This window comes from Spinacia oleracea, chromosome 4 (genome assembly GCF_020520425.1).
Source record: "Spinacia oleracea cultivar Varoflay chromosome 4, BTI_SOV_V1, whole genome shotgun sequence".
NCBI classification, from domain to species: domain Eukaryota; kingdom Viridiplantae; phylum Streptophyta; class Magnoliopsida; order Caryophyllales; family Amaranthaceae; genus Spinacia; species Spinacia oleracea.
Window position 1 is genome coordinate 91,910,526 of NC_079490.1, and position 14,341 is coordinate 91,924,866.

General features: G+C 36.6%; 1 protein-coding gene across 1 annotated transcript; it reads right to left on the reverse strand.

The window, feature by feature from the left end:
• Positions 1 to 7,498: 7,498 nt before the first annotated feature.
• Positions 7,499 to 13,762, reverse strand: LOC110786928 (probable protein phosphatase 2C 12). Its single transcript, XM_021991512.2, has 10 exons — positions 13,448 to 13,762; positions 13,044 to 13,359; positions 12,640 to 12,811; positions 12,199 to 12,352; positions 12,045 to 12,108; positions 10,349 to 10,456; positions 9,096 to 9,221; positions 8,505 to 8,740; positions 8,179 to 8,378; positions 7,499 to 8,095 (listed from the first exon to the last, which is right to left on the reverse strand). The coding sequence occupies exons 2-10, from the start codon at positions 13,239 to 13,241 to the stop codon at positions 8,070 to 8,072; spliced, it is 1,284 nt and encodes a 427-aa protein (XP_021847204.1). The 5' UTR covers positions 13,242 to 13,359; positions 13,448 to 13,762; the 3' UTR covers positions 7,499 to 8,069.
• Between the last annotated feature and the right edge of the window lie 579 nt (positions 13,763 to 14,341).

Sequence of the window (14,341 nt, forward strand, 5' to 3'; positions counted from 1 at the left end):
GAATTAGTATTAAAAGCAATAAATAATCTAAAATCAATACTTTATAAATAATAAAATTAATAAGTAAATGAGTTTATAAATAAATAATTTTTAATAATAAATAATTTCATGATTTAATGAAAATATTATTAATCGAAATTTTAATCGAAATATATATATTCATATTCATAAGCCGGTTTTCATGAAAATGTTATTTAAATTTCATTTTTGTTAAATAAATCTAATAATTTATTTTGTAAAATCAATAACTAAACCTGAAAAATAATAACACTTTATTAGTAAATAATTATATCATAACAATTTACTAAAACATGGAAATTAGTAATTTAGAAAATCTGAAATAACCATTCAATTTTTAACTTACCAAAGGCCCAAGTGGAAAAATGGCCCAATCTTTAAATTGGGTTTGAGGGTAGGAAATCAAACTTTTAAAACCACAAATTTATTTTTGGATTCTGGGAAAAGAAACGCAAGAAACAGGGGAGGGGTGCACGAAGAAGAGCAGGGGAGGAAAGAGAGGAGGAAGGAAGGAAGCTGGGGTGGCTGGGCTCGGTGGTCAACGACGGGGAATCGCCGGCGTGGCTGGGCCGTGGTGGCAGCGTGGTTCCGGCTCGCGGAGGAGAGGGAGAAAAGGAGGGGAGTGCGAGAGAAAAGTCGAGGGTGCAAGGGTGGCGGTGGGGGATGTGAGAGGTGGTTGAAGAAGCTCGGTGATAGCGAGAGTGGTTGGGGGATGGTGGTTGCGGCACGGTGGTGCGGCGGGGGAAGAAAGAAAAAGAAAGGAGGTAGGGGAGTTGCGAAGAGGGCAGGGAGAGTACGGTGGTTTGTGTGCGGTGGTGGACGGCGGTTATGCGGTGCCGGGTGGTTGGGATAATGATGGGCAGTAGGTGGTTGGGGTGGTGGCCGACGGTGGTGGAAATGGTGGCGGTGGTGGTTCGCACAAAGAAGGGAAACAAAGGGGAGTAAAAATTGGTTTGGATTTTTGGTGTTTGAAATTACTTTCTGGAAGGCTGAATTTGTAACTGAAGAAGAGAAAGAAGTAAATTTGAACTTGGCTTATGAATGGAGACTGATTATTAGGGAAGAGGAGGAAGGAAGAAAAATTCTTCACTACTTTGTACGTGGAGATCAAGCAGAAAAAGAGAAAAGTGGATTTTGGCTCTTCTAAAGGCAATTTCGTAATTTCGCAAGATTAGGCCAAAATTTCTGAAATTATTGCTATTTTTGGAAACTAATAAAAATAGGAATATTTAATTAAAATAATTCCTTATAAAAATTATCGTTAACAAAAAATAAATAAATTTTCATTTATAAATTTATCGTTTAAAAATAAATCGTAAAAACGTTTAAATTAACGAAATTCGATTATTCGTAATTATTTAAAACGAAATCAAGCTAATAAGTATATTTAATTTTAATAAATCGAGTTTAAAAATTTTGATTACATTTTTACTCTAAACTATTTTGAAAATATATGGAAGATTTCGAGCGATTTTCTTCAATATTGCTTTAAAGAACGTTAAATTCCCAAAATACGCCACTTTATAACATATTTCCCACCATATATGTATATGGTGGAAAAGATGTTATGAAGTGACGTATTCTATATATATATATATATATATATATATATATATATATATATATATATATATATATATATATCATGCTTTGCTTAATTGTATTTAGAAGTTGCATTATCTTGACATAATTTAAAGCATACCCTAAAAGAACGAGTTAAGATAATGTTTGGGGATTCACCTTTTAGGTTTTTCACCCTTTAGGACCTACACTTTTTTTTTTCACCCTTTAGGACCTCAACTCAACTCTCCGGCAACTTAACTCACCTTTAACTCACATTTAACCAGAACATAAATAAATTTAAAAAAAAACAATTTAAAGCGTTTCATTAAAATCTGAAAGTTAAATCAAAGCACAAAACAAAGAGAATAAAGCTCAAGGTGTAACAGTAAAGCAAGCAGGTTAAAAAAAACCCTCTCTAAGCATGCAGGTAAAAAAAATCTCGAATCTTCGAGTGCGTCTCTCAAAAAAGTGAGTTAGGTTACCCTGTTCTTCAATAATTATCACCAATCTTCCCAATCTGATTATACTTTAGTTGATCCCACCCAAAAATTATTTGCCTTTCTTCTAATTAGCCACTAGTCATTTGACTCATTTCACTTCCTTTACACCTTTAGGATCGGACTTAGGATTCATCTTTTCTTAAATTTCTAACGCCTAATATTTTCCAATCAAAACTAGATTAATAAGCTCTAAATTTGCACCTCTAAATTTTTTAATTTGTCACTTGTTGATCGAGTAATCAACTTGCATCCCACATTCCTTTGGGTTAGCTTGGTGATTAATTTAAATACTCTGTCTTGGTTTTGCAACTCGGTATCTCTTTCTCTTTTTTCTTTTTCTCTAATTTTCTTTAGTTAATTCCTTACTCATATACTTCATATTACAATTTGATAAATTAAAAATATTCATAATCCCTAGCTAGGTTATTTGTTGAAGAAATGTATGAGGAAAAAAAATTAAACATACCAACCTTGAAATTGACGACAACACTGGATAGACAACGTTCACCATAGGTTGGGAGGCGGTGTGGGGAAGCGGTAAAGGAATGAGATCCGACGAGGATGGAAGTTTGAGGTATAAAGGACGATGGTGCATACCTCAAAAGTGTGGTGAGCTAAAAGAGAAGTTGATGAGAGAAGGTCACAATACACCATATTATGTTCACATGGGAGGTGACAAGCTGTATAAGGATCTGAAGAAGGTCTATTGGTGGCCAAGGATGAAAAACGAAGTGGCTAAATTCGTGGCAAGGTGTTTGACTTGTCAGAAGGTTAAGATTGAACATAGGAGACCTCAGGGAAAGGTCCAACCCTTAGAAATTCCGAGTTGGGAGTGGGACTGTATCTCAATGGACTTTGTCACTTGCTTACCCAAGTCGAAAAGTGGAAATGACACCATTTGGGTAGTGGTCGATAGGTTGACTAAGTCAGCAGTGTTAATACCAATGAAAGAAACCTGGAAAATGGAACAACTTGCCAAATCTTACATCAAACATGTAGTGAGATTACATGGAGTTCCTAAGGATATCGTATCAGATAGAGATTCTAGGTTCCTTTCGAATTTCTGGAAAAGTGTGCAGAAGAACTTTGGTACCACATTGAAAATGAGTACAGCGTTCCACCCAGCCACAGATGGACAAACCGAAAGAACTATTCAAACCTTAGAAGATATGCTAAGAGCTTGTGTGATTGATTTCCAAGGTGGATGGGAAGATAGCCTAGATCTAATTGAGTTTTCATACAACAATAGCTATCATGCCAGTATTGGAATGGCACCATTCGAAACCCTGTATGGACGAAAATGCAGAAGTCCGCTATGTTGGAGTGACATTAGTGAAACCGTTGTACTAGGTCCCAAATTTATAGAGGACACTATGAATCAGGTTAGGACTATTCAATCCAAAATCCAAGCCGCGCAAGATCGCCAAAAGAGCTACGAAGATTTAAAGCGTAGGGATGAAGAGTTCCAAATAGGTGACAAAGTGTTGCTAAAGGTTTCACCAATGAAAGGTGTAATGAGATTTGGGAAGAAGGAAAAGCTTAGCCCAAAGTATATAGGCCCATATGAGATCTTAGAACGGATAGGGAAGGTAGCGTATAAACTAGCCTTGCCCATGGACTTGCATAGAGTGCATAATGTGTTTCATATATCCCAGTTGAGGAAGTATGTCCCGGATAAGTCTCATGTACTACAACCGGAGACCATAGAGTTAGACCAAAGTTTGACCTTTGAGGAAAGACCTGTCAAGATACTTGATAGCAAAGTGCGTAGCACTCGAACTAAGGACGTTAAGATCGTAAAAGTGTTGTGGTCTAACCAAGAGTCTGAGGAAGCTACCTGGGAAGCGGAGGAGGAAATGAGAAAGAAATATCCCGAGCTTTTTCCCGAGGTTAGTTGAGTTACGGGGCCGTAACTCGTTTTCTTTAAGGGGGGTAGAGTGCGGTAGAATTTCGCGCTTTTTACCTTATTTACCCAATTTATCCTTTAGGATATGCTTGAATCGCTGTTTCCAGTGAAGTTTCACTGTTAATTGTCATGTTGAATTACTTAAAGAGTACAGCAACTCAAACTTTTGCAAAGAAAACGCACTAAAGTCTCAAAATAGTCTCAAGTTAGTTTTAAAATTTGTGATTTCCGTGCCCAAGTTTCGGGACGAAACTTCTTTTAAGGAGGGTAGACTGTAATACCTCGTATTTTTCTATAATTATAAATATATTTTATTATATTTATAAAACATTTCGTGTATTTTTATAAATTAATTTCATTTAATGAGAATTAAATGCGCTTTTATTTTTTAATTAATTTAAATATTAATTATTTCGAAAACCGGATTTTATTAAATAAATTCAAGGAATTTATTTAATCGGGAATTGTTGGGTAGTATTTCAAAAACGAATTTAATAAACTTAAAGCCCGGTCGTTTTGTTTTAATTAAACCCAACAAAGCTTGCAAGGGATTTAATGAATTGAGCCCGGTAATAAGCCCAACTCAAATTACCATAACCTAGCCCACATGGGAGAGAAAAACTATAAATAGACCCCCTCATTAAACCCTCACAAGAATTTTCAGTACTCCCTCTCTCTCCTCACTTCCTCTCTCCTTGCGGCACACCCACACACCCCTTCGACCGTCCCCTTTCTTGCAGCCCAAGGCACGAGCATTGCTCGAATGCCTTGCCTCGCCCCGCAGCCCCGCAGCACCCGTGTTGCTGCTGCCTTGTGCGCCCAGCACTCGCGCATCGCCTCTCTCGCCTAGCACTTCGCGTACATCGCCCCTCTCGCCCAGCACTCGCGTGCCCTCGTCGCTGCCTCGTTGCGCGCTGCCTGCGCTGCTCGCGTGCGGCGTGTTGCGTGTGCTGTGTGTTGTTGCTCGACGCCCCACACACACAACACATTAATTGTTGTGTGTGTGTGTGTGTTGTTGATTGGTGATAATCCATTGTATACTTTTGAACTTTAATTTCAGTTTTAAATTGATTTAATTATTGTGATTAAGTTTAATTATTGGATTGTTTAGATTAATTACAACGGTTATGAACACCATATTGGGTTAGTAGTATGTTTTAATTAAAGAAATTGGTTTTGATGATTGGTTTTGTAATTTTCTGATTTTATATTTATAAAGCATTGATTTTTGAAGTCAAAACATGTTTTCCGATTAAACCATTGTTAGGGTTTTGGTTTCAAATTGATTGAGCGATTGATTTACATAATTTAATGACAATTTAAATTATGGGAATCAATCTAAATTATCAGAATGTTTATAAGCTTTAAAAGGTTGGTTTTTAAGGGTTTTAAAGCGAAAAGGTCAATGTTTTTATGCTAGGACTTGAGTTGACTATTTGAGACTATTAAATTACCAATTAATGAATGATTTTTAACTAAACTAAGGGTTTTAGTTTCTTAAATAGTTGCTGGAGTTTTAGTAAACATGGATAATAATTTAGTTCTCTTGTTTTGTTTGTAGGAGTTGATTTCTAGTGAGTCGTGATTCGCACAGTGGCCCCTGTACTTAGGTATTCCAGGTACGTACAAGACTAGGGTGACCACCCATCCCTTGAGGACTTTATGAAGTGTATTGAATGTGAACTTATATGTTGGAAATTCATGTTTGATGATTGGGAATGAATATGTTATTATGAATTCATGTTTAATGTTGAGAACAAGCATCTTATTATTATTGTTGAATCTATGTGAACGAGCATGTTATGAATTGAATTATGCTTTATAGATTCTATTGAACTATCATGTTATGGACTTTTATAATCGTTGAATTATGTCAAGCATGTTGTTCAAGTTGGTTTGCATGTATGAGTAGTGCGCATGCAAGTTGTTATTATTATTATGCTATAGTACAGGATGTCTAGCATAATTATTGAGCCAGTCGAATATTGCCAGTGAGCAATATATATTCTACCAAAGGGGTAGAATATGTTAGAGAGTCTATGTGAATTGAATTAAGGACAAGTCGTGCTAAGGGCACACCCCGCTTGTTAATAGGCAATGTCGGGTATCTCAAACAGTGTTTTTGAGAAGGAACAATGGTAGTAATTTCACTCGAGTCTATGTTTAATCACAAGTCCTAAAGAAGTAAAATATTAAAGAGTCATTGTGTGAATTGTTTAATTGTTCAATTGTTTGTATGTTGTGTCTTGAGTCGCCTTGAACATAATATACCAATTAACGTAAAGTGTAACCCAAAGAGCTTCAAAACTCTTGGAACGTATATACCTTGAGTATGAACAATGGGGGGAGTCTTGCCGGAAAACTTGTACTCCTAGAATGATACAAGACGTTGTTTCATTCTCTTTTATGCCGTTGTGCATTGGAATTCCTGTCGGTATGGCCCGCCTGTCGGTAGTAGCCCGGCTTATTTTGGTGTATGGTTGGCTCCCATCACCCTTTCTTTCCTTTTGATGATACTTTACTTTACCCGTTCGAAGCTCTTTTTTATTAAACTGTGAGTCAAGAGTCGTGTCTTGTCTCCATGTTTACTTGTTTATTTTATGGCTTTTGCATGTTGATTATTTAATTTGTCGAGTGAAACATGTTAGGATAGAATGTTATTCTAGCTTGTTCGTACTCAGCTTTTGCTGACTTCGTGCTTCATGTCTTCTGGTCATGGCCTTTGCCTTAATGACCCTATGATGATCCATCAATTGCATTTGCGTTGTTGAGTAGTAGATTTTCAATAAAGCAGGTTTGTAGAGATAACTTGCGGGAGAAGTTATCATGGGATTTGAGTTGAGAGTTTATTTCTTCCATATTTTATAAACTCTTTATTTTTATTTATAGTCATGACTAATATTACTATTTGAGTTAATGGATTTCAAATGGTTTGTTTTGGTTTGGGCTTCAACGGTTCCAACTTGTTTTAATGACCATTAACTATTTATTTAATATGTTTGAAAGTTAGTTAATTCCGCTGCGTAATTCTGGTAAATAGCCTTAACCGTTATCACGGTGGCGGTAATATCTTGGTAATTCCTGTGTTTTAAGTACGATGCGTTGTTATTTTCTTGACTATTAGAACTACTAGCTCGATCGGCCAAGCTTTTCTAATACGGATTATTAAAGTTCCTCAGAAGGCAGTTTTGTCTTGTGAAGATTACTAGCCATCGAGTAAAAATCGTTCAATCTTGACGTCTAAAACTAAAATGCCACCCATAATCAAGTAGCATAAAACCTGGCACCTAGGCAAATAACTAAAACAGCCGCTTGTTACAGCTGCCAAAAAGTGTTGTATTATCAAAGAGCAGCTTTGTTTTCGATGTCAAATATTGAATTAAAAACAATTAAATTAAAATATAAATTAAAAAAAAAGTTATTGCACATGCCTAAGCCAACTGCCACCTTGTATAACACAATCGATTACATTAACTATAAATAAATAAAAGATTAAGATTGAGCAAAACGATAAAAACAACCATAAACCCTTTTCTAGTATTTAAAAATGTACCGCTTTCCTAGTTGCTTAAGAATCTTAAACAAATAAGTGCTATATTTTCAACAAATTGGTTGAGTGAATTCAAATAATAAATTAGTTTTGCTCTATAAATTGTCCTATGTGTACCTCCGTAACTCTGTATAGATAGTACAACCCCAACGCCCCTTTCGGAATAGTATACACTATACTATACAGTGGGAATTCTCTATGTATGGATAATTGTATACAGCTGCATTAACCAAACATGCAGAAACAAACCCGATATCTCCCTTCAGCAAATGAGATAGAAATAATCATACCTTCCAACGGAAGCTCACGTAATCGAGATACTTAACTACTACTCAGTCAGAACTCAGAAGAAGATGCTAAAATTAGGGTTAGCCACTTCTATATCTGACATCAATTATCAAATGAGGAGGAACCACCAAGCCAAATGAACCTAAATATATGCTTCAACTCCTTTATCAGAGTTAAACAAATATATTCAAGTAACGGACAAGCCTCTTTTCCATTCTTCCATCACTGGCATAATATATCGGAATTAATCACTATCACTGTTATATCTATCTGCAAATGCAAAGAATCAAAATGTTAGAATAATGTTCAACGAACAAGAGTTTTTAACAGGTGTCTACAGACATCAAACATACTTCCAGATGGTCTTTTCCCTTCCATTGCTTCTCTCTTTTCTTGGCAACTTTGGCACAAGAAAGGGCCATCCCATGGGCGAGTTTTTCGATTGGATGAGCCGGCATGTATTGAAATACCATCCCCGGGTTTAATCTCCGCTTGACAAATTGCACACATAAACAACTTGAACATGTTGCAAAGTGGATATTTCGTATCGAGCCTGCAACCCAAGATTTTCTTGTTAAAAAACATAACTAAAATGTACAAGTTCACATTTGCTAAGCCACGAAAGAAACTAGGACGCTCAAACGGGAGCTACAGTGGGGATGATCGGAAGAGATCAAACCTTTCTGTAAGAGATGCTGATCCATCTTCAAACATCTCCTCAACCACATCTGGTTCAATAAACTCTCGTTCTACTTGAGATGTTGACTCGGCTGACTTCTTCCTGAAAATGGCCTTGAATACTCCTTTTCCAGGTTTTTTCAAGGTAGGCAAAGAAGGGAGATTCTTCTCTGGTGGAAATATATCAACCACAATGCAAGTCGTATCATCCCTGATACCCTTTACCTGCACCGCTTCCTGCAAATGGTTCACAAAGGACAAAGCTAACAGTTGTAGGTAAAATACGACAGGTAACCAAGTGGAACACCATAAACTCTTACAAGTTACACCCTCTGATCCTCATACAGAATCGTTTTAGCCTTTTTCACACCAATTAAGCCTCGGAAAATTACTCAAATACCCTAATAACGTAGACGTATAATCATATTTCTTCATCACCTTTGAGATTTAAATAAGTGTAAACTAGGAAATGTTGTAGTCACATTTTTCGTGTTCAAACGCAAATCAATTTCTTTTTAGATTACTTTCCAACACAGTTATATTGGATGTAACGGAGTATTAAAACACTAACGCACAAGGCTGTTCAGCATACCTTGACGATTTGAACAGCTGCCGTCTCTGCTGACATCGTACGAGAACAATCAATTGCTGCTTCAAAACTTATAATGTCCCACACACCATCACTGGCAATAATAAGCCTACCACCAGCAGTCGATAGCTGCAAAATTTGCATACAGTTCTTATCAGAAACTTGGTACACTAAAATACCCAGTTAAATTGACAGAAAAAAGACATGAGCAAGTCTTGGACGAGATTGTCTTGCGCTAGCTTAATTCAACATACAAGATATAAACAGTTGGCCGGAAAAGACAACTCAACTCAAAAGTAGGATAAGTCACCAGTGTCCCAGGTGAAATTTATTCCAAATTAGTCAAATACTAGAGTCCTAGACTATGCCCAAAAGAGATATACATAACTCAAAGGCATCCACATTTACTTGTAATAAGCAATGCATTTTCAACTTCAACAACAAATTCTAAACATACCCATTTACAAGGCTACAATATATAGGTAACCATTCACAACTTCATATTATATCTCCTCACTGTAGCTACTAATTTCAGTATGCTGATGGGTAAAGCGGATGAAAGCATTTTTGTGCTGAACACCTGATAATTTCAGATGCTTGACATTTTAGTTTTGGTTGCGGAGACAATGGGACATGCTAGTTATAGCTCTAGACATGTACTCGTGTAGTACTAACACAAACAGAAGTAGCAGTACTAGAATAAAGTTCAAAACATTGTGTCATTGGCTCATTGCCTCCGAGACTCATCGAAAACCAATGATTCCATATTAAGCAAGGAGGAGGTGCCCAACTGTCCATGTAATGCAATAAAAATTCAAAACCAAAAGAAAGCCGTTTTCAGAAATTTTGATCAAACTGACTTCCTCTGTTGGATAGTTTCAAAGAAACGGCATCTATCATGATTCCAGTAAAGCTTACCTCTGTAAATACTCCTACATTTCAATTTTCCTCTACAACATCTAGAATTGAATTATCGTTAAGGTTGACAAGAAATTATAATCTCACCAAGTATTAAAAGCATACAAAGAAAAGGTAACGTGAGCAAATTTAGGATCAGCAAAAGTTAAGTAAAATACCTTTCTGATTTCAAACAAGTCATGGATACATATTTCCGAAACAAATAATAGAAGATGAGAGGTCAGAATCTGTCACCTAACTATAAACAGATTTCAGGAGCTACACAAGCTTTTCCAAATAGCATTGGTAGTAAAAGAAACGGTAATCATGCATGCAAAAGCAGAAGAGATTTAACATACCCTGACTTGTTTCACATAAGGAACTGGAACTATAAACTCGCCAACATCCCTATCTCCAAGGGATCGAGATAGACACAATCCACCAGGCCAACATCTTAACGGACCAATCTGTACAAAATATGAATGGAATGCTCCACTCAGTAACAAAATAGCAAAAAATGTGGGGGTGGGGGTAAGAAAAACTCATAAATACATAAGATAAACCCAGGTGCACAACGGTAAAACAATGGTACAATCTATAACATAATCTACCGCACTGGAATGTCCTCTGAAGAGGCAGCATCCATAATTACTTGGTGTGTTAAATGTCAAGTGACCAACAATTTTAAAATGTTATAAACTATATTAATAGACTGAACGGCATAGCAACAAACAAGAGAAGGTTCAAATAAACTTATAACAAATTATATATAAATTACTCTAAGGTCCAGCCTATAAGATGAAATCTGCGGGGGAGACCTAAAAGTTAAATGACCACTTTCGATCTCTAGGTCAGCTACATAATTGTCGACTACCCATCCAATTTTTTAGTTTGTCTTCCGTAAGATCGTAAGCAGGTGATATCCTACACCTGTTTCCCTCATGCAGATCACATGGACTTATTATCTTCTCTTTCAACAATCGCACAAGTAAAAGTTGATCAAACATTTAACATAACAAACTCAAGTGCTTATCACTTATCGCTCGGTGATTAACAACTTATAGCACGTTCATGGGGGCTCGTATTCGGACTTCCTTTGTATGCCACGTCAATATTTAACTAACATTTAATTCTTTGAATATAAATTACTCTAAGGTCCAGCCTATAAGATGAAATCTGCGCCTCTGCAGGGGAGACATAAAAGTTAAATGTCCACTTTCAAACTCTAGGTCAGCTACATAATTGTTTACTATCCATCCAATTTTTTAGTTTGTCTTCCGTAAGATCGTAAGCAGGTGATATCCTATACCTGTTTCCCTCATGCAGATCACATGGACTTATTATCTTCTCTTTCAACAATCGCACAAGTAAAAGTTGATCGAACATTTAACATACACACTCAAGTGCTTATCACTTATCGCTCGGTGATTAACAACTTATAGCACAACCATGGGGGCTCGTCTTTGGACTTCCTTTGTATGCCACGTCAATATTTAACTAACATTTAATTCTTTGCAACTTTTTTAACACTCATGACCCAACAAATGTTAGCTCTTCACCCCTCAAAAACTCATTGTCACTGGGTCTTCACCACTCCGCCATCCTTCATGTGCATCCACTGCGCATCTTTTGTATCAAGTTGAGTCTTGAATTTTTCAGATTTTTCCAAGACCGACAATTGACTGCATCAAATAGGAAAACTCGTCTTAAGACACGGTGGGACACACTTTATGCTGATGTCATCCAAGCCTTAAAACTCTACGCTAATCATGATCTTACATAAGTTCACTAGCTTTATTACGCGGTAGTCCTTAAATTTACACTAGGAACTTTTTAAGTTCATATCTCAATAAACATCCACCGTATAATGGAAAAAAAAACCACAGAAAATAACAACAATTTCTAACAAGGTTGACATTTGGCAATTAAAAATTTAAAACATTACATCAATCAAGAAACAAAGCTAATGAAAAGAAGATGCATGAATAAACAGTTACAACAATAAAGAAGAAATAAGGGACTTAAGGGATAAGCAGTTTCCAAGAAACAAAGTACCTCTGTTCCACCACCAGTATTAAGCCTACCAACCTCACCCCCGCAAGCTGTAACACGTTCCCTCCTGATTGAAAGTTGAACCAAACATTAAAATCAACAGCAGCTTAGAATTTAGGTGACTGGTAGTAAAACATATGTTGTGCCTTGGACTTACTCTTCCTCATTGCTCTCAAGTCTGTGATCAGCAGATAAACAAATTATCTCACCCTCAGCAGATTCAAGTATGCAACGCGAATCCCCCACAGATGCTACAGTTATAGACCATCCTTCAATAATCGCAAAGGTAACAGTAGTTCCCGACGCTTGTCCTGTAAACAAAGTTACCCACACTTATCACGCCCCACCAGTCATGACCTCTTTAAAAAGATTACCAACCCTCTTACAATAAACATGACTGTCATATCAGTCACCCAAGTCATTTATTCAAGGTGTCAATGTCCAATTTACCAAAAGTCCAAAACCCAACTGCTCACAAAATCCACCAACACAATCGTTGAAGATCACTCAAAGCTCTCAAAATTAAAATCAGCTAAAACACACTTTTAATACATTATTAATTTCGACAAGTAACCACAATTTCAAAATTTTAATTTACCTTTCTCCAAAAATTCTTTATCCGTTTTGACAAAGCCAGCAACCAAAGCCCTGGGCAACGCAGCTACCCAATCATCTCGATTAAGATCCGTTGGCATGGCGCTCAAAACATTACTTAAAAGATGTTCTTTGGCATATATAGCAGCAGCAGATCCATTATGTCCATCAAACAACTGCAAATTACATAAATTATTTCCATCAACAAATCTCATTCAAAACAACAGTTTCTGGCCCACAACAAATACCAACCAAATTGACAACAACAAACTTACTCGCATCAATCACATTAATAACCAAATCGATACCATTTCATAATATATCAGATTTCATATAATTCGCCACAATCACACCCCAAAATTCGACAAAAATCAATAAAAGACAACAAAAAGAAAATCAGAAAAGTACCCCGAAAACGGAAAAGGTGGTGACACCATCGCCAACAATACGTTGGCATTCTGTCTTCACGAGAGTATAATCCTCGCCTTTCTTGCTTTGATTGGCTTGACCATACGAAAGTTCTGGATTCTCGATTCTCTCACTATTCTGCTCCCGCCTCAACAACACCGATAATGGAACCGTTTGATGGTCGCCTCTCGACGACATCGTTTAAGAGGTTACCCAATTTTCACCCTCCAAATCAAATCAAATCAAATCACTCAAACCTCAAATCACGCTACCCAATCTCTAAATCCTTCAACAATGCACATAAAAACAAAAACCTCTGCATTTTTCCAAACAATAACAATGTAAATAAACAGTGGTTTTATAAAATTCGTTAATATTGAAAACAACAAAAATGTTCGACTTACAATAAAAGAGGAAGAGGGAGATCGAGACGGCGGCTAGACGGAAGTAGGAGGAGATATGGTGGTGGAAATGGCGGTTTGAAGTGATCGAGAAACGCGGATCCCGGCGAAGGGCAAAAATTCCATTGTTGCTGAAAGAGAGGGAAGAGAGAATGAGGAGAGAGAAATCAAGAGACTGCGGAAATGGTGGTGTTTCGTTTGTTTTTCTTTTTTGTTTATTTCCCCTTTTTATTTGGATTTCTTTAGCTTTTCATTTTTATTTTTTAAAAAAGATTTCCAGACTATGTTTCGGTGTTGTCGCTTAACCAAAATCTCATATGGATACCAACTTACTAAAGATGGGTAATGTACTAATGTACTGTTGTGGATTTGTGTCATTGTTATTGAAATTGTTTTCAATGACGAACTATAAAATTTCATACAAATATGATATCCTAATAGGCAATCGGGTTATGTGAATTTGATTTGGAACGTTGTCATAGTTGACTTACGACGGTTTGATTATGTCGAGATTGTATTTTCAGCTATTTTTTATCAATAGACTTCGATATGTAAAATAAAATAGTTACACTAGTTAAAAGATGGTTGTGATTTGTGATCATGTTGAGTCCGGGTGAATTTTTATGGATAAGATCGACACATCTGAGCCTAAAATTAAAAAGGACTGTGAGAACTTTTTATTTAAAAGAAAATGTATGAATATCTGTATGGGGTGGAGAAAGTATATTCGGATGGACAATAGTACTCGTGCAATACCCTCACTTTTGGGTCCTAATTATTTTTCTGTATCATAGTATGGTCTTGTTCGGCAAAAGTAGCGGTAGCAGGTAGCGGATAGCGGTTGAGTAGCAGATAACGGTTGAGTAGCGGGTAGCGGTCAATAATAGCGGGTAACGG